The 20,269-nt window shown below is 36.6% G+C and overlaps 1 protein-coding gene across 5 annotated transcripts in view; it reads left to right on the plus strand.

Annotated features, from left to right (window-relative positions):
• Nucleotides 1–20,269, plus strand: part of LOC146004257 (putative E3 ubiquitin-protein ligase HECTD2) — a 368,014-nt gene that overhangs the window by 327,020 nt on the left and 20,725 nt on the right. For all 5 annotated transcript variants that reach the window (XM_083142946.1, XM_083142947.1, XM_083142949.1 and 2 more), the window contains exons 5-11: nt 3,385–3,487; nt 7,183–7,272; nt 9,531–9,595; nt 15,338–15,493; nt 16,501–16,649; nt 19,348–19,535; nt 20,125–20,265. In XM_083142946.1, coding sequence (XP_082999072.1) covers nt 3,385–3,487; nt 7,183–7,272; nt 9,531–9,595; nt 15,338–15,493; nt 16,501–16,649; nt 19,348–19,535; nt 20,125–20,265 — 892 coding nt within the window. The remainder of the gene's footprint in view (nt 1–3,384; nt 3,488–7,182; nt 7,273–9,530; nt 9,596–15,337; nt 15,494–16,500; nt 16,650–19,347; nt 19,536–20,124; nt 20,266–20,269) is intronic.

Here is a 20,269-nt window from a genome sequence, read left to right on the forward strand (position 1 = left end):
CCATAATTATTAATATTCGAACAAGAAAACCTTGAAGTAAGTTGAATCAAGCATTAAAATTCAGTTCCAGTTTTATTATCTGCGCAGAAAGACCTGTTGAGTACGTGTCCTCCCGTTTCGCCTTATTCCATTTCGCCTTATTGCGTTTTCACCTCCCCATACAATTTCAAATGATTTATGTGGCACTAACTTTCTAAGGCGAAACGGGACATTTCATTTCGCCTTATCCTGTCTCGCCTTACACACAAAAAATTTCCCACTTGGGAATATTATCGACTTGAAGGGTAATTCATAATGGGAGCGCTGTGATATTGCCTACCTTGACTCCCCACCACGACCCCCAGGAGCACCGACCTCGGCCAATCTACCTCCGTGTAATCAATCGTATATAACAGAACGTATGCAAAAACATTTTGTTAATATCAGGTTATTGTTAGGTTAGGTGAGTTTCTTAGTATGAGTCCAAGAAACACGCAATAAATTCAAGTTATATCAATGTAGCATGGTGTTTTATTACATTAATAATAATGACCCTTCATGTCGATAATATTCCCTGGTGGGAAATTTTATGTGTGTAAGGCGAAACGGCCTGTTTCGCCTTAGAAAGTTATTGTCATATAAATCACGCAAAATTGTATTGTAAGGGGGGTGAAAACGCAATAAGACGAAACGGGATAAGGCGAAACGGGCCGTAATCTTCGAGAACCTTGTAATTACTGCAAGTTAGACTTCCCGCAACATTCAACTGACTTGTTGGTTGCCTAACGTTCAGGCTGCTCGTCATTTAGTAGAGCGATGCAACTTCCTTCGACGGGCTTCGACTTATACAAAGGTAAAACTTCCTTCGACTTATACTCTATCCCCGGAAACTGTGGAGCAGGGCCGCGCATAGCGGCAGAGAAGGAAAGGAAATCGAGTGGGCGAGCGAAGCAGTACACGCTGCTGGGAAGGCTGGTAACTGCAGTCTCTTCCCCCCTCCGCGCAATTCTGTTCCCTTTCACGTGTACATTGGTAAAGCCGTCTTGCGTCACTATTTGCGCAGAGACTTGCTTTCGTTCGCTTCCTCCAGAGATACATGCATGGCGTAGGGAAAGTAAACCCGTTTTCTTTCGGCTAATAGCCCCGTCTAGTTAGCTGCACTTTTTGACTCTCCCTGCATTCGGGCGTCTAGTTCGCTACACGATGCAACACCGACACGTCTATACTTCGTTCTTAAGCGGTGTGATGTGTGGTGTATGGTCACGTGGTGCATTCTAACTAATAAAATTAACATTTAAAGCAGCAGATAGGCATTTGTTGAATATTGTGAACTTGAGCACCGCTATCCGTTTACTTGTTTGAACGTCATTTTCTTGCGTAACAATCAGCAAAAGCTGAAAATCTACTACTATGTGGTAGTTGTGTTCGTCCGACCAAAATCACAAGATCTATACAAACAGGCTGTAAACACAAGATCTGATAAACTGATACACCTACTAAATGCAGCAAAGACCAAATCGATCAGTGGCAGCGAGGGGCAACAATCGATCTGAAGCGACCTGTCGATATCTTGAAAGCTAGCAATTATACCAATCTAACATTTTCGACAAATGAAGTGCTGGTAAATGCTAGTTTAACACGAGAAATTATTTTCATTGGCACGCCCGTCTGCCTGTGCGGGCACAACAATTGACGGTTAACTACTCGACACATTTTTAATTCCTCAATATATCAGAAACCATTAGAACTATAAATATGAAATTTGGTGGGTTCAAGTAACTGGAAATTCTCTGCAAGTTGAATGTCTGCGATATCTCATCAACATCCAAAATCAATTGATACCTACTAATTTATCAGAAACTACTAAAAGTAAAAACATAAAATTTGGTAGACAGAAACTTCTGCCTAATGTTAACATGCTAGCATACCGTGATATCAAGGTTCTTGATGTGATTCTCTGTCCCTCTACGGTATTGGAAATAAATGATTTCACAACAATCGGTTGTATGGCGTAACGAATAAAAGTATAAATACGTATATTTTGTACGTAAAATGTATGACAATAATTTTAATAAAGTATAAAGTATTAGTTATATCTATTTGGCATTTTATGAAACTAAAAATACTATAAAGATGAAATTTTGTATAGTTTATTCGGATTTCGTTGCCAATTAATTATTATATAGATTAATTCTCATTAGCAATCAGTAAAAAATTAATAACTAATAAACCGGAGATGCACAGATTGATTAGTGCCATTGGAGCATGTCATGATTTCGTAGTAAATCGAGCTACAGCTTGCTTATATGAACAGGAAAAAATATCAAATTTTTATAACAAAGGTTGCAGTGTTTTATGTTTGTTACAACTTAGACTTTCATATCCTAACATGAGCTTACATATAGACAGTGTGTCTATAGATATTCTTACACACGCTGGATTTTGATAGCAAACAATTCACACATTCTCCAGATATAATATTTCTTATAATTGTCTCTGTTATAATATTATAAATAATAATAATATTGACAAGAACGCATTTCTGATGTTTTAAAATGAACATTACGTTAAAGAGGGAATGGTAAACAGGCTTCATTCAGGTTAAGCTTATTACTTTACTTTTTACATATTGTTAAACTGACCTTCACCTTGTATTCATGAAATCCGGGTTCGATACCCAACGGAGACACATTGTTGTTCGGATCCCACTTTAAACTGTCCCGATTAGCCTATATGTCCAGAAAGTAGACTTTAAACACGAATTCAGACAAAATTGTTACTCCCCACCTCTAATATATAAAGCCTATTTATGTAGTACTTGCAATGTGTATATGAAGCATGTTCCTTTACACTAAAAGGGGATCAAAATAGTTTTTAAATATATAAACTTTGGAAAGAGCTTGGACCTAAGAAATTATTAACACAAAAGTGAGCGCAGAGATTACATAATACTAAACTTCACATCATCTAATATTATAAGAAGAATTGAAGTAATAAGACTTTGATTCGCATGTTGGAAGGAAAAGAATAGCTTGCAGGAGTTATGATTCAGGAATACTTGAAGGTGAGAGACCTGATAAAAAACCAAGGTGAAGGTGTGCTGTTGTAGCAATAAACCTTCGGGTTTTGGAATGCCAACGTGTTGGTTTGTTAGACTTTTCCACCATAAACTAACTTTTGCAACGTATCTTTGAAAGAGAATACTAGAATAGACAATTTGCACCAAATTCACGAAGTTAGTTGGCGCCTTGCAAAATACAAAATATCGTTTGTTATTTTTTAAAGGGTATGATATTTTAGTTCTGTGTTATTAAGAAGTAATAAGTAATTATTGACTAATTTCGTTGATAGATATATGGAGATTATTTGTATACAGTATAAAGTAATGTGTGATTTCTTCTGTAGGCAAGAAGTAAGGAAGGCCGTTCAGAGCGAGAACTACACAGACCTTCAGATGTTCTACATGACATCATTCGATTCGTTTCAAGAAATTTGCGCGCTATTCAAGGTAAGGTAATTTCCCTGGCTCAAAGAGAGCGTCATCAACTCTTTTGTTTCAAATGGAAAAGAATAACTGCGAAGTCGACAGCATTTTCGCCTTTAATAAATTCAATTCAGCATTGACAGCTACTCGAATATTCGTTGCTTCTATTAAAAATGTGTCGTGTTAATGTTATATTATAACAAATTCAATGGATATATACTTCTGGTGTAATCAGTTACTTGCACGGATAATTCGTAATGAGGAGTTGATAAAGTATCAGTTCTTCTCTTAGTAAAGACTGTTGATATGGCGATAAAACCCTACCAATACTACCGCCTAGTAACTAGATTTTGTTTCGAAATTGCATGCGTTTTGTGATACCATTATATACAACACTGTATTAACAAGTTATCAATTTTTTATAAAGTCACTACAAGCACATGCTTTATAAATAATTTCCTTGGTTTGCGAACATGAATGTCACGGTGACCATAAAATTTTGCGACTACATTCGTTTCATTCCTAGGCTCTTATACTTATGTCCGAATCTCCAAGCGTTGTTGTTCCCTGTCTCTCTCGAAGTCGTCCGAATCGAAAGGCTCCCAAGCAGTACAGTTGCCACTTTTCCCGCTAGGTGTCAGTTCGAAGGTCAACCACAACGCTCACGGGATACAATACGCAAGCAGAAGCTTAATTACACCAACCAAAAATCATAACGTTTCTCGCCTATTTATTTACTATTTAAATGAAAATGTGGCGTGTGATATCTTGTTATACAAAGGAAAGTCAAATAAAAAACTTAAAAGTCCGACAAAAATTACAGGACAGACTGTAAACAGCTCAAATTTACATGAGGTATCAACTGTTACTTACAAAATGACCTCAAGGCTCCAACACAGATCAATTGATACCATTTTTGTCATTATAAACATGGCGCCTCCTGCATACACATGCACCAGCGAGGGGTATTGGTTTCTTTCCCTCTGGAAACCTAAAACGTATAGACATTCTACGGCAAATGAAAATTCAATGTATCTATGCATGCTTGCCACGCCAGAAAGTTTACCAATAGAGAAGGAAGTTCGACAATGACCTCCGTCCGCAACCAGATCGTTTGAAATACCTTCGCGGTGGCTCATAAGTGACTGCACATACATTCCAAATATTCTTCTTCTTGAGATATATAGGTAAAGTGCTCCCCTGTGCTTAGCACCACGCCATGAAGGCGTATATAGGGGGTGTGGGGGTAACGCCGCCCCACACTTTCTTGATCCGGTCGTGAGTGGGGGTGATGTGATCAGCATCACGCCCCTGACCGCCTTTACCCCCCAGGGTTTCCCCCAGGTACCCATGTTATTCGACGCTGGGTGGGCGCCGGGGCCGCTTCTTACGTTAGAAAAGTTCCCGGATTTGAACCGGCCGGGGATCGAAAAATATATAGGCAGTAACTCAGACTTGAACCTATATGTGGATCAGCAATTGGTCTATGCTAAAATGCAGGAAACTTGTCCAACTTTACATGCAGAAATCTACTAGATAACAAACAAAAGAAAAGTTTATGAATGTCCCTCGTGCAATTTTTCTTATCGATCCAATCTCCCAAGTAGCACTGAATAGACATCGTCTATTCAATAACGCACATTCCACGAAAAAGTGATCATAGATATGAAGAAATGAAACGAATTGTTGGTCATAAGGAATAAAATATATGACACGTGTATGGCTCCGACAATCCATAAACATGTGTTTGACATCCATGCGTCCCTTGATCTTATGGTTTGCTGAAGGAACTGATACAGTACAAGTGTTCCTTTTGTTTGCGCTGACGATTCCCGCAGGCAAAAGGTTTCGAAGTAATTGGATATATCAATACCATAAGTGCACGAGTCTCACAAATAGGGTAGCACATAGATCAATTGAAAATATTGCTTGTGTATACACGTGGCAGCGAATAATATTGTTCACGTAGTTTAGTTTATTACGTTCGTTACGAAATTGCCGAAAACTTAGTGCTGTTTCTAAATAAATAAAAATCTAGATCTGTACTACAATTCTCTTTGTAACGCGAAAAAAATAATGAGTAATAAAAATTCAATGCACAGTGGTTATTGATTGCGAGATCAGTTTGTATACGAATTGATGTATTTGTGTGTGAATGTATACACGACCTTCGAGAAATACATGTAAACCAGATAGGGTTTTGTTCGTTACCAGATATGGTAATTATCTATACTTCATTGTCATTTTCTTTATGCGATTAACATTTCATGCGCCTCGTAAGTTTGAAAAAAACTGAAACTTCTTCGAGCTAATAATATCACAAACTTTGGTTCTTGCACGAAGCTGACAAACCCGACTTCGAATTTCATGAGATAATAATCTAGACTTCGAGAGATAATAAAATGAAAAGATTGCATGCCAATTGATCGAGTGATCGCATTATTTTGCTATACCTCTCTTGTATCTTTTTTCCTTCCTAACAAAATGGTCCTTGAAAACAAAGAGTGTAAATTTAGAAAAGGTAGTTCCTTTTCAATAATAGGATTTGTTGGCGTAAATAACCAATTAAAGAACTTCGATTGCTGTATTTTATTTCAGTCTTTCTTCTTTCCTAAAATCAATTTGGGACACATACGAATAGGCGTCCACAAGAGGATCACTTTACCCGTCTAGAATATGGAAACATATCTTACCATTACCATGGAACGGATTTATATGTACTAAAAAGTGTTAGATATGTAAATATGTATTTAGTTTTTCTAATCAAAACGCGGGTTTAAAAATGGACCTAAAGCTAATATATGGAAGAATGTGAAAAATGAATAGAGCATTTCTCGAGATAACATATATCACGATTCGCAAAGATAATACAAAATAACATTGATTTTAGCATCATATGAAGATATATATTTACATATAAATCCATTCCCTCTTTATTAGTAATTTCTTATTTCTTATATGTACTATTTGTTTTCTTATTCCAATCTTCTATTTTTTTCTACATTTTCGAAATCCTTCTTCTTAATATTCTTGCTTACTCCCTCGTTGATTCTTATTTCTTCATCTACCTTTTCTCTTCCGTTTTTAGTCTCACTTTCTCCTTTAATCTCCCTCCATCTTCTGTCTCTGTTTGCTTGTTTCTCACTCTTACGCATTCTCTCGTTCTATTCTCACTTTACCATTTTTCTCCCCTACTCTCTCTTTTTCCTTGCTTCTTCACACAGAACATTTTAAATAAAATTCTGGACTGTTTTATTTATGAACGTGTATCTTAATAAACACAAAAATGCAGTCATGTGTAATCGAATGAGTCATTTTGAATTACCATGCATTTAAAACCCGCTTTTCAGAAATTTTATTTTAATAATGATCCCTCCGCTTTGAATGTTTTGCCGGCGCTTATGTGCATGTGTATGGATTAGATGTAATGCTCGCATTGCTCTGTACCGTAAGGTCTGACTAAAAGCTCTCTTCCATGTGTCATTGTAACTTTTCAATATTTCAATTTTGTCTTTTAACAAATGGCCGAGATTGTATGTCCGTGGGCCAGAGCCTCCATGTGTCCCCACATGCTTTCGTCTGTTTCCAGATATATTCATTTTTTGTTTGACGAGGGTTTGGTGTGCCTTATTAAAGATGAATATTGTTGTTGTTGTTAGCATTATATTCATATTCCTGTGTTGCTCTTTTGGCTAGAACTATATGCATCAATATTTCAGGTAAACCAGGAGGAAAATGGCGGGAAAACAGAGGAACCTGGTCTCAAGATGGAATTTCTCTACGCCGTTCACGACGCCCTCCGAGGAATGGTAGGTTTATTTCCCTTTACTTCATACTGCATGATGTAAGCTTAGACAGCACAACTATCATAAATTCCTTGCTCGAAAATATCTGTTCCCTCGGATAATTAGCGAAGATAAAGCTTCGTTTTCTAAAGCCTCAGATATGGTGGTGGACGTACATCAGTAAGAAATCGAATTAGAAAAAGACTGATAGAGTAATCTGATTACAGCTTACACTATGCATACATTCGAAACGAGTCGACTATCTGACGTTACAGAGAAAGCCCAGCCCACTGTTATTCAGGCACATGCGCAGAAGGCCGCAATGCACATTACTGCGCATTAGCAAGATATGGGTTTCACTTATCCACACCGTATTGAGCACCTTCGGCTACTGACAAAGTTCTCGTTGTTAGGTTAGGCATGTTAGATTTACGGCTCTTAGCATAGATAATATCTTTTTGGTGAAGCCCCGAAACACTGCAGTGAATATATCTTGTATTTATGCCAAGAGCACTAAACTAAACCTAACAACGCAGACTATCTGCGCTGACGTCAGTAGACGAAGGTGCTTAATACGATGTGCGATAAATGAGACCAGCAAGGATATTGTCCTCAAGCATTGCAGGTCCGCTGACCGCCTTGAACACAGAATGGACAAAAGATTTTATCTTGGAACGGCATGTTCTATCACTACCTATGTTATCGTTTCGCCAAGACAAGAAATGTGCATGGAAGGGGGCAGGGAGGTGATATGTTCTAAAGGGTGGTATAACCATAGTAGGAACACACTTGGAAGTTTTACCATACTCTCCGAGCAGACAATCCACTCTCTCTTTATTAAATCACTGCACATTCTGAAGAGGCATTGCCAACCTTGGAATTCCATGTTGTTCGTAATTGAAGTGGTTAACACAAAAAGGCCACATCCAACATTTCTTTAAAACAGAGAACAATAAAGTAGAGACCCTTCTTATATTCAGAAATTAACTCTGCAAACATGGGACTCACACATTAAAACAGAACATTGTAGACGAGATACTAGACGGCATCAGCTTGCAACTTCAGTACGAATTTCATCTTTTCGCCGGAGAGTAAGACGTGCATTTGTTTTGCAACCCCTTCAACACACACACACACACACCTTTCTCTTCAAGAAGTTTCCAAGACACAGCGAAAGATACTGGATGCAATATCATACGTCAATTTTAATTCAAAGTTAATTACAGTAATGGTGTTCAACCAATGTTAGATACTGTGAACACTTTTCCAAAAGGCCACTTTAACCAAGGGAGTTTCGTTTTCTTCCATATTTTTCTTCTTCATATCACACACACAAAGAAAAGTGACGGTAACTTCTTTTAAATTGTAATGAATTAGATATACAACAATGACCCGATAGTTCAATATGTAGATTGATTGATTGACTGATTTGGTGTTTTAAGTCTACTTTATGCACAGTAAGGCTAATCGGAACTGGACCTAAAGTTTAAGGTGGGATCCGAACCATTATACGCCTTCACTGGAAATCAAGGAAACGACGCTAATTCAATATGCACAGAACTTTAATCTTTCTCTTTATTAAATCGACAGATTCTTAAGTATGTAAAATGGAAACACTTTGAAAAACTTTCAACAGCATAAAAACCGTTCATCATTTAAGAATCTATTACTAAATACTTCAAACAAACATCCCTTTCCGTCACACACCCTTAACTACTATATAAGTAAATATAAATATTAGGGCTGGTATCGGCATCACTAATCACTTTCGCGGAGTGTGATTATCCTGGAAGTCATGCAAAATTCAAACTTTATTTTTATTTTGCACAAATTTTGCACCAAAAAGAAATCAGATTACGTAATATATAGTATAATATTCTGATATAATTCTTGAATGTGCTGAAGCAAATTTCTTGGTAAATTGATGCAAATAATTGGAGAAGAATATTTACACACCAATATTGATCAATAATTTGAACAAATTTTAATTTTTGCAATTTTCAAGTATCGGTATCGGGTCAAAGTGGTATCGGCTCAGCTCTAATAAATATGTATTTTGAATGATATTTTGTATAAATGTGTCTATTCTACCAAGGAAATATCTCCCCGTATCTTCTTGGCACTCATTTTAGCTGACGATATTACTGATAAATACAGTCAATAAAGAAAGTATTTTTCCTACCTTCCAGACTACTTATTACAGCCGAAAAAAGAGGTAAATTGTGAGCTAATTTTGAAAAAAAAACACGGATAACAACTGATGTACGATATTTTCATTACAGCCATCACTAATCCAGAAGACTGTCCTGAAGTCAATTATCAACGCTTTGTTGGAAGAAAATCGAATGTGAGTACTTTTCGGTGTAATTCAGTTACATTTCCTATAACATGATTGATGTTTAATGTCCTAATATTGCAGGTAGCAGCAACAATAATAGCAACATTTTAATGAGAAAATGAACACGTGAAATCACATTGTCTCTGCATTAGAAACTCTCCTATTGCATTCTGACATAATGTGTTAAAATGTTATTAGAAATTGTAGAGATATGTTTTCGAGAAATGTTTGTTAAGGAAGATGCCTTTACTGGCCAGGGAGGGGGTTGAACAGCTCCAAAACTTCTGTGGTGTTGGATTAATGTGTGTTCAGAAATCGGCAACTTACTTTCAAAACTATCGCTACAGCATGACCATTAAACTATGGGAATTGCAGACTGTCTCGCGCATGTCCGTTGAATAAAACTCTGCATAAAATCGGTTTCGAAATGTGAATTGAAAATGATAATGGGTTCTAAAAATAGCTGCAAAGAGCTTCAAAACAAGTCCAAGATCATCCAACTACCAAATATAAGAAAACGTTGTTTCACAAAATTAATGAGAACTTTTTCTTGGCCGATATTAAAAATATCTGAAAATTTAGAATTGTATTTATAACCTTTCTACTGCACTGTATTAAAATCATCACGATAGGACCACAAGTTGTTTTTATATGTAGAATTTGAGAAAGAGCTGTTAATCGTAAAACACTGAAAAAGATACACTTTTTTGTTTTTACAAAGATAAAAAATCGAAGGCATACTCGAGAAACAATTGGTTACTATAGTTTAACGCAGAATTGATTAAGCTAAATTTTGATGTAACTCGTTTTTATATAGGTCTACTGGTTAATTTTTCATTGGAGTCCAAACTCGAGTATCCATAATTTTTAATCCGATAGTAGTGTACTTGTAAATATTATGTTCCATGACCTACCCACAAAAAATATTGAAACCCTAACAACTATTTTGAATAATCTTGTATATAATGCAGCTAGGTATGGGCGAGACACGCCCTTCTACCAGCGAAGGATCTGGGTTCGAATCTTGGCCTAGATATTGGAGTTCCTTCACCAATTTCATATAATCATTATCCATTGTCATCACTGCGATAAGTTTAAAGAGGTAGAAGAGTGGCGTAAAACAAGAAATTTAAATACTATAGCACTTAATTAAATATCCGCTTGCTATTGGAATTATTAACGAAAAGAAGCTCTCAGACAGACGTTTGAAGTTTGAAATAGGATAAAAGTGTGATTTTTTTTTTGTTTTTGGGTTTAAGATTCATTTAGTTAAATAAATTCGTAAAGAAGCGATTGAGAAAATTTTGCAGCTGATACAGAAAATCACTAATAGGGGCTCGTTCAACAAACAATAAGTGTGTTTCTGCCAGTAGAGGCGCTGCGGACGTTCTGTACGAAAGACTAATGGAAGCACGTTCCTTAAGTTCGTCAATTATTCTCGAACTTGGGACGACGACTCTTGATATCAACAGCGCCGGTGTGTTTTAATAATCGACATTTTCTTTGCTACTCTTTGAAGTTCATTTCCCCTGAGGGCTGAGACATGTCGTGCTCGTACGCGATTATCTCGTCACGTGATGCTTAGCTTGATGTCTGGACGTGATACTTCCGCAGATGGCAGCAACGTCGCAAATGCGGAAGACTGCGACTCCATTGAATTTCCTCGCTGTATTTTGTAAGGGGTGGGAAAGAAAGCGGGAAATGTTGTCAACATCTTGGAGGCCAGAGCATTGGAAATCGGTAGCTTTGAATTATTACTGAGCGCAAGGGTAACTAGAGTCTTTTCTATGGGTGTGTCTGATGTTACCGCCCCTTATCACTTTCTTGATCACGCGAACAGAGGAAAATACTACTTGTCCATACCGTGTTACGCGAGTAAAGACTGTTCTAAGTCAAGCGTCTATGCCTCGCCCTGAACCAAGTCTAGCCTCGCCAATTTTAAAGAAAAACGTTTCCGGAATTTCCTTACAGCCTTCAAATCATGGTTACGCATAATTGGTGTGGTTCAACTAGCTGCAGCCCACAGATGGTACAGTTTAATAGTTAAAATTATGTATACTATTTATTTATTAACATTAATCAAGCTTAATTCTAACCAATACAATTTTCACTCCAAACAATTTGGATATAAATATTAGCTTGATAGGCCTACACTATTGTTTTTACATTTCACCATAGGCGTGCGCAGACCCTCTGTTTAAGGGGGCCAAAAGCCTTGATGAAAGTTCAGTTGGAGAAAGAAAAACCTCATTCCATCTCACTGTTTTATTGTATTGATGGCCACTAAACAAGGGCGTATATAGTGTGTGTCCGGACACACCAAAAATCACTCTATTAGAACAAATTCAACTTCCGTTACATAAAAGTTCTCTGTTCCCCTCCCCCTTTATTTTCCTTCTCTGTGGTTCAGACTAATTTACATATAAACATAATTTCGTACAGCAGATTCGAAACAACTGCACATAATTTATTCATTTCCAATGTGTGACCAATTTATTCTGCGACAAGTATGCTAATGGATAAAATGCCTGTCTTAATATTAACACGTAATTTGCTGGAGAAGGAAGTGAGATAGTTCAATTACATAGGAAAAAACACCGGAGTTGCTTGGAACTTTCGTTGGCTTGAAAATACTTTATTTTTTAAAGAGAATAATATTGCTTAAAAGCGACAATAAGATTTTTCTACACTAAATTTCTAAGTTGTGTATTAGTATCCCCTCCTCCTTGTGCACGGCTAGGCATTACACTTGTTTTTATAAATCTATTTTTTGTGTGTGATATTATTATAACCTTCAAACACTTTTCAACCAATGGTGTTTTAAGATATTGTTTATTTGATTATACAATTAGTGTAAAATGTTTACTAAACTAATGGAAGGGGTTTGCACCCATCAAACCCTCTCCTTATATACAACCATGTTTCAAACCCTTTAGATTAAAATGTTCAGGAAAACTAATGTTCTGAATATCAGTTGCTACCTGTTTGTGAACTGGTCATGGTTGGCACAATCTTTTTTTTATTTTAAAGAAAAAAAGCAGTTTTTTTGTTTTAAACATGTTTTAAATGTTTTAAACAGTGTTTTAAACAATACCTGAAAAAACGTGTTTTAAACAAATAAATCGTTTAAAACATAATACCAAGAAGACTTATTTTGAAAGAATAATGATTAATAAGGAATCTGCTAATCATCCAAGGATGGGCTGTGCTTTTATTATAAAGTAAACACTTTAATAACTTCTTTAAAATACATATTTAATGTTAATCTTAAATCTGGTATGTAGGCTGTTGGAGAAGCTTCAACTAATGCACTGTTGCCAGGCCCCACTCAGTCCACGTGGTAGCTACTCTGTTTTTCGAAATTCAACATTTTATCGTGAATGCAACAAAATCGTTACATTAACAAGAATAACAACTATGTGCAGAGTATGTTAAATGAGGAACAAAACTGTTTCATTCACATAGCGTTCAATTTTAAAAAAACATAGCCTGGTGTTTTAAATGGCCCACGGGTATTCATCACAACATGTTTCTTCGTTAATTCAATATATATTTTCAGCCACTGAACAGATTTCTATGCACAATAAACAAAATGACACGGATTAAATGAAAAGGCAAAGTTATAAAACACGCAAATAACCACAAACTAACATACATCAAGCATCAAAATGTGTTTTAAACAAGTCTGAAAAAAACATGTTTAAAACACTTTGTTTTAAACGGTTTAAACATTTGTGAAAAATACAAAGCCGTGTGTTTCAAACGTTTAAAACCAGTTGTTCAAAACACTTGTTTTAAACATCCCACCCCTGGATCTGGTACTGTGAATACAAAATTGAATCAACTTGGTCAAAACAACCTAGCAACAACAAATTTGTCAGTAAACAAAACGAAATCAATATACAAATACACAGACTCTTCTGAAGCCGTAATACTATAACAAAATTCTTCAAAACTAATTACCATAAAAATATAATAATACTGATCACGGGAGATAACAACCTTTGTCCGCTAGAGTGAGTTTGATTCCGTGAGACTTTCTGGCATTTCGGGAGAGTTGGCAAGCCTAGCCAAGTATCTCCCTTCTATCCACCTCTCTTTCGAAAACAGTGGCCTGGCTTCAGTGTTCCCAGGATTTTAGATTCATCTGCATTCTGTCTAAATTTTATATTCGGTTTTTTTATATTTAGTGCTTCTCAACCGCCGGGCCGCGAGAGGTTAAATGTTGGCCTGAGGAAAGTGCAAGATGTCCTTAGTTCCAGTGTTTGACTACTAACTTCAACCTAATTTTATATTTGTCAACATGCCTAGGCTTAATTGAAGTATTCCCTTGATGATCACGCCATACCTTATTTATTAATATTTAATTACAAGGGTAATTACTGCATAAAGTAAAAAATTAGGAAGGTATTTACGAGTAAAATTGTTAGATCTGGGCATAGACTTTTAAGCCTGAATTACACGGAACAGAATTTCCAGTAGGATTGCACTAGTTGACGTTGGACTGGCCACCCATTTGCCAGTTTTCGCCTCCCACGATACTTGTTACCGTACTTGTCGATAGACATCTGTTCCCATAAAACATTGCGCAGAGCAGACAATCTGTAAAGATGGACGAGCAATTTGAAGAATATTGTAGGAAAATTACTGCTTTGTGCTTTTATTAAGAATTAAAAAAGAAAAGTATGGACTAGAGATTGGCTCGAAAAAAATTTGGTAATCAATGCGTACCGAACAAGCTTTTTAATTAACTCGGGTATGCATATTCATACATGAGATTCGCAGGATTCATTCACAAATATAAAAACAATCAAACATTTAATTTAATACACTTGTAATAATAAGGATTTTCATTTTCAGCTAATCATATTTGTCACGTACACATCTCATCGCTTTGCATAAATACCTCAATATTTATGAACTGAACACGAATTCACTGCACGTCATATCTTACCTTTTTATCGAGAAACTAAGATAAACAGTCAACACTCGGAAACCACAGACAAAAAACTTCCCTTTGTAAACTCACAGATTATCTTCACATGGCCAAACTTTGCTCTGATTGGCTGTTGCACAGTATCTAGTCTAGGAAAGCCAGCAGCAATTAGAACATGTCCTATTCCTCCAAAACAGTCAAGCAGTCAGCCAGGCAGCCAGGCAGCTATCACATCCGAGCAGGTAGCAAGTTCAGCGCCAACTAACTGGTAATCCAGTCCCGTGTGATTCGGCCTTTAGAAAAGAATTTACCTGGCCGCGATCTCATGAGGGTTGATTGATTGATTTGGCTTACTTTACTTCGCTTTTCTGTGCCTTTTGTCTAATCACGAAGATGAGGATGATTGATTATACGTATGATGAGAGTGATAAAGGGATACTTACAAAGAACAACCATGCCCAGAGTGGGATGATTCCGGAATTATATTTATGAGCTTTACCTTTTGTTTACAAGTTTGCCAATAAATGTCTCGTTCTCGTATCTAGTTAGGACGAAGTGGATCGCACAAACCTTTACAGCGTATAGATGCCATCGAAAGTTATTTTAAAAAGTATCTCGGTAGATGAGGCTTAAAAATGTATTAAACACGATGTGGATATCTCTCCAAGTTTTCATGTTATAAGCAATCAAAGTTACGGTTTTGAGACTTTTGAGACATAATGCCATCATGTTCAATATTCGGGTAGCTTTGATGCATCTCCGCACAAAATTCTAACAATAAAATGAATTCTATTTTATGAAATGTCTTTTTCCAGATTGTATGAAAAGGACAATGTGCGAGCCCTTTTTGTCCTAGTACAAAATCCCGTGTTTGCTGCACAATCATCATACACGATATTTGCTCATCTACTTCGGCAGATAGTTACACTATCCAATCAGGACCATCAGCTGCTTGTGCATTGGTTTAAGATGTGAGTATAAGAAAATTATTACTTCAAATCTATGATTTTCATATGACATAAGTTATGTTTTAGAAATTGCAATTGTGTAATACAATGAAAACAGTATACAGATACAACTCATGTTATAATTTGATCAATTAGAGTATGCCAAAATCTAAATCATACTCGTGTACTTTATATATATTGTGATCAGGGACCAAAATAGAATTCTGGTATCAAATTTCATCCAATGAAAACTGCCATATCCAATAAATTTCCTAAGCTCGTGGTTCAGAAAACGGAGAATTAAGTGCTCTTAAATTTACTGTGCCCCTTCCCCTCACCAAATAGTCCAGAAAATTGTTTTATGTACATGAAAGATATTGCTGTATTGTACAACATGCCCATACCCACCACACACACAATAACTCAAAGGTACACTTATGATCTTGCCTATGATATATCATGCATCTGATTTTCAATACTGTCCATGTCTATTTTTTTTAAATTTCATTTCCTTGGACTTCTCCGATGGCATAGTTGTAACACTATCACCTTGTAATCAAGTGGTTCCTGGTATGATATCTGGTGGAGGCACAGATCTCAATTTAAACTGTACGTCTAGTCCCAATTAGCTTATCTATGTATAAAATGGAACTACAAAAAAATAAAAGAACTCAAACCAATATTTCCTTAGATGTCCAAGAAAAATGGAATGTTGTATGTGTATGTGTGTGTGTATATGGCAAGCTTAAAATAAATCAAAATCATTGCTCAAAGCAAAGGGGATTCAGGGGGGTAGTATACCCACCTAGGAATATATATGCAAAGCACCCCCCCCCCCCCAGATATATCACTGTCACCATGTTAAACCATAGGAGCATTCCACAGCTAGCCACAAGTCTCAAGAAAACACTCCTCTCCCATCTCGTGATTCTAGGCATGCTACTTTTGATATTTATAGAAAATCTAATTAATTTATTTAATCAAATAAATGAGATTATATAAAAATAATAATTATTTTCTTTCTTTATTAGACTTGAGGTGGAGAAACTGCGAATGATTGTTCGACATATTATCCAGTTCATTACCATCCGACAATTTCCTCCAGCTGACAAATCCCTACCGCCTCTCAGCAAAAGCCGATGGTGGATTCCAACTGGAACAAAAGTCCTTGCACTAATTAGTAAGTACCGTTAACATATTAAGGTATAGATGAAAGCCCAACACATGTTTGTAAAGAGAGAAAGGAATGAAAAATAATGCATCTAAGTAAATATATATTTATGTAAACAACTCTCATCTACAGGTTTTCAGCTACTTAATTCTTAAGCAAAATTTATCCTGTGCACTGATATTTGTCACTCCTAATGATATGAAATGGTTATTAGTAATGGCACAATAACCAAATACACTGGCACAAATTAACTAAACCTAGCCATGGAATAGCATTGGCAGTGACAAAAATAGCACATGCATCCAGTGTCTCCTGAACTTTAGACAATTGTAAATATAAACAATAAACAAAATACTCTGTAGGACTTCAGATAACAAGATCTGTATAGTGAGATGCATCCTCCTCCGTGGCCGTGCAGTCTAAGTCACTGTGCTTTGGACTTCGACTGTGGGAAGGCATGGGTTCCAGTCCACCTGGGTTCAGTCTCTGGGTGCTCGGCCTGTGTATAGGACCTGTGGCAACCCACCATCATGAGGAAATTGGGTAGCTACGAGTGAGTAGCGTAACCCAGTCATAAAATATCCTATAATGGCTGGGGGTTCAACATGCTGACCCCACGTCACCCAATTACCGGTTGAAGATCTCCACACCTCTAGGTAAGATTGTGGGAGGGAGACTGGCAGTTGGGAGATCGGCTTAGGCCCATCAAGGGCTGTCGAGCCATGGGTTATTGTTATACAGTGGGATGCATAAGTATTACCAAGCAAATTGTCTATCACCATGAATATTGTCTTTGTTTTACACAATGAGAGCTTCAAGAATTAAAACAAAATGCCATAACAAACTCCTGACATCCTCTGCAATATCATGCATAAAAATCTATTTGTTAACAACATGTTGGATGCAAGAGAAACATTAATAAAAAAATAATCATGGACAATTTGCTGAGAAATACTTGTGCATCCTACTGTACAGACACAATTAGCTTTGAGCCAATTCTAATAACAGTACAGTGTATTGGAAAGTATCAATTTGAAATTATCATTAATACAGGTGGATAATTTTCCGAGTCTAGGTCTACAAATGTCACACAACACTTCGTTTTGCAGTCTAAATATCCTGGAAACTACGCAAAATTCGCAATTTTCTTTAGTTTTTCATCAGTATTGTATGGAAGAAATGGGGTTTGTAATTAAATGACAACCATGGTAATATTCTGATTCTTATATGTGAGCTTACAAAATATAATAGAATCCTAATCCATATTCAGTACCAATCCTTCACAACTGAAAGAGCAAATGATAGAATACATAATCGGGAGATTTGAGACAACTTTCCCTGTTGGAAATGAACTTGAAAATGTAGAAATAAAAGTGAGAAAAAAATACAGAAAATGATCTTCACTTCAATTCAATGTTCCGGAAAGAAGGAACATTCGACCATAGCACACAGCACACTCCAGCTACAGAGTCCTTAAAGACAAAGATCGATGAAGCAATTCAGGCTGACCAACGTTTCAAGTTAGACATTCTGCATGAATCTTTTCCTGCAATTTCACGGACTCCTCTTCACAAAATCGTTACAGTACACCTTCGGTACAAGAAAATCTGTACCAGATAGTCCCTCGATTCACCTCGATTTCTGACTGAGGAGCACACTGTCATTGTCACCATAGGCGTAACTTAGCGGGGGCAAGGAGGGGCACTTGCCCCCCCCCCCAAACTTTTCAGGCTATTAAATGTAAAAGTTAATGATACTTTTGGTACCTCCTGAGTAGCAAAGTATTGAGGTGTATTTTTTATGATTGTGCAAATGTAAGCTATTCAGCAAAATAGTTCTGGACGCTATTTTTATGGGATGGAACACTTATTAATTCTGCCCCCCCCCCAAGTTAAGTGCCAAATTTGATTATGTCCCCAAAGCTAAGTCCGTCCCAAGTTTATTCTGACCCTCAAAGTTAAGTTCAAGTTTGATTCTGCTCCCCCCCCCCCCAAAGGTAAGTCCCAAGTTTGATTCTGCCCTTCACCTCAAAGTCAAGTTTCTAGTTTAATTCTGTCCCTTCCCCCAAAGTTAAGTCTAAAGTTTGATTCTGCCCCCCCCAAAGATAAGTCCCAAGTTTGATTCTGCCCCCCCACCTCAAAGTCAAGTCTCAAGTTTGATTCTGCACCCTCCCTCAAGGTTAAGTCCCAAGTTTGATTCTGTCACCTCCAAAGTTAAGTCCCAAGTTTGATTCTACGCTTCCTCAAAGTTAAGTCCCAAGTTTGATTCTACGCTTCCTCAAAGTCCCAAGTTTGATTCTGTCCCCCACCTCATAGTCAAGTCTATAGTTTGATTCATCCCCACCTAAAGTTAATTTCCAAGTTTGATTCTGCACACCCCCCCAAGTTAAGTTCCAAGTTGTATTCTGCCCCTTCCCCCACAGTTAAGCCCCAAAATAGATTTTCGCCCCCACTAAGGTTAGGTTCCAAGTTACGCCCATGATTGTCACTACATGGTTGAATACATTGTCGGTAACTCAAAACAATAATGGTATCAACAAACGCTCTGATAAGTGCTTGAATAGTTATGGCGAATATGTGGAAAAGTAGTGTAAGGTAAAATCTATTTTGTAGTTGAATATCAATGTTACTGTTAAGAAGTAATTCAGAAACCTGGCGTTAAATTCATCTGATATGGAATATCATCAAAACTATTTTATTTTTTTCAGATGCAGCAAACAACTCAAGCACCCCAGCTCTCCTAGATTACACAGAGTTCTATAACAGTGCACTGGATCATATGGATCTCATGCAAGAGTATATCAACTGGCAAACTCCACAGCGGACAGGGCAGTTTTCCTACTGCCAGTACCCTTTCATCCTTAGCATTGTTGCAAAAAGGATAATCCTTACAAAGGTATTCTATTAATACTTTAATATTTATGTTGTGATTTTAGAGTGCATTGCTGAGTGAGTTGCATCTATTTAATTATGCCATGTGTTTCTTTTTGTCATTTTTTGCAGGGCAATGTAACATACATGTGTTTTCAAAGGAAAACAAGCAAATATCGTCATGTGATACAAAATTGATTCTAAGTAAAGAGATATTGAACACCCCAACTTTTTGAGATCAACAAAAATTAGATTTAAAATTTTCCTTTGTCAAATTAATTGTGATGGAGATAAAGATCAAAAATCTGATATTAAATAGAAAAATATCATGCTTATTTTCTACATTTTTATTTTGCAGTAAATGTTACCTTTATGTGATTATTGTTTCCACCTATATTTTTCTAAAAAAAATTATATCAAATCAACTCCCACATATTGATCTAGGTAAGGGAATGCTTGTTGTATTTTTGTTATTTTATGTTTCATTTATTCAACTTTTGGCTAATCATGATGATGCTTAGGTGAAAGTGATGAAGTGGTGAGATTGAAAGTCTAGCAGTTAAGCATGCTTGGGCTGTTGTAAAAATATATCATAATTTTTTTTCTTACTTCAGGATTCAGAACAACAAATGATTCTCACTGCACGAAGGTCCCTTGTAGCAAAAGTTGCCCGTCATCAAGCACCACAAATAGATATCTTTTTCCTCAACATCCTTGTGCGGAGATCCCATCTTGTAAATGATTCTCTTAATGAGGTAA

This window comes from Lepisma saccharinum, chromosome 21 (assembly GCF_977018435.1).
Source record: "Lepisma saccharinum chromosome 21, izLepSacc3.1, whole genome shotgun sequence".
Taxonomy (NCBI): Eukaryota; Metazoa; Arthropoda; class Insecta; order Zygentoma; family Lepismatidae; genus Lepisma; species Lepisma saccharinum.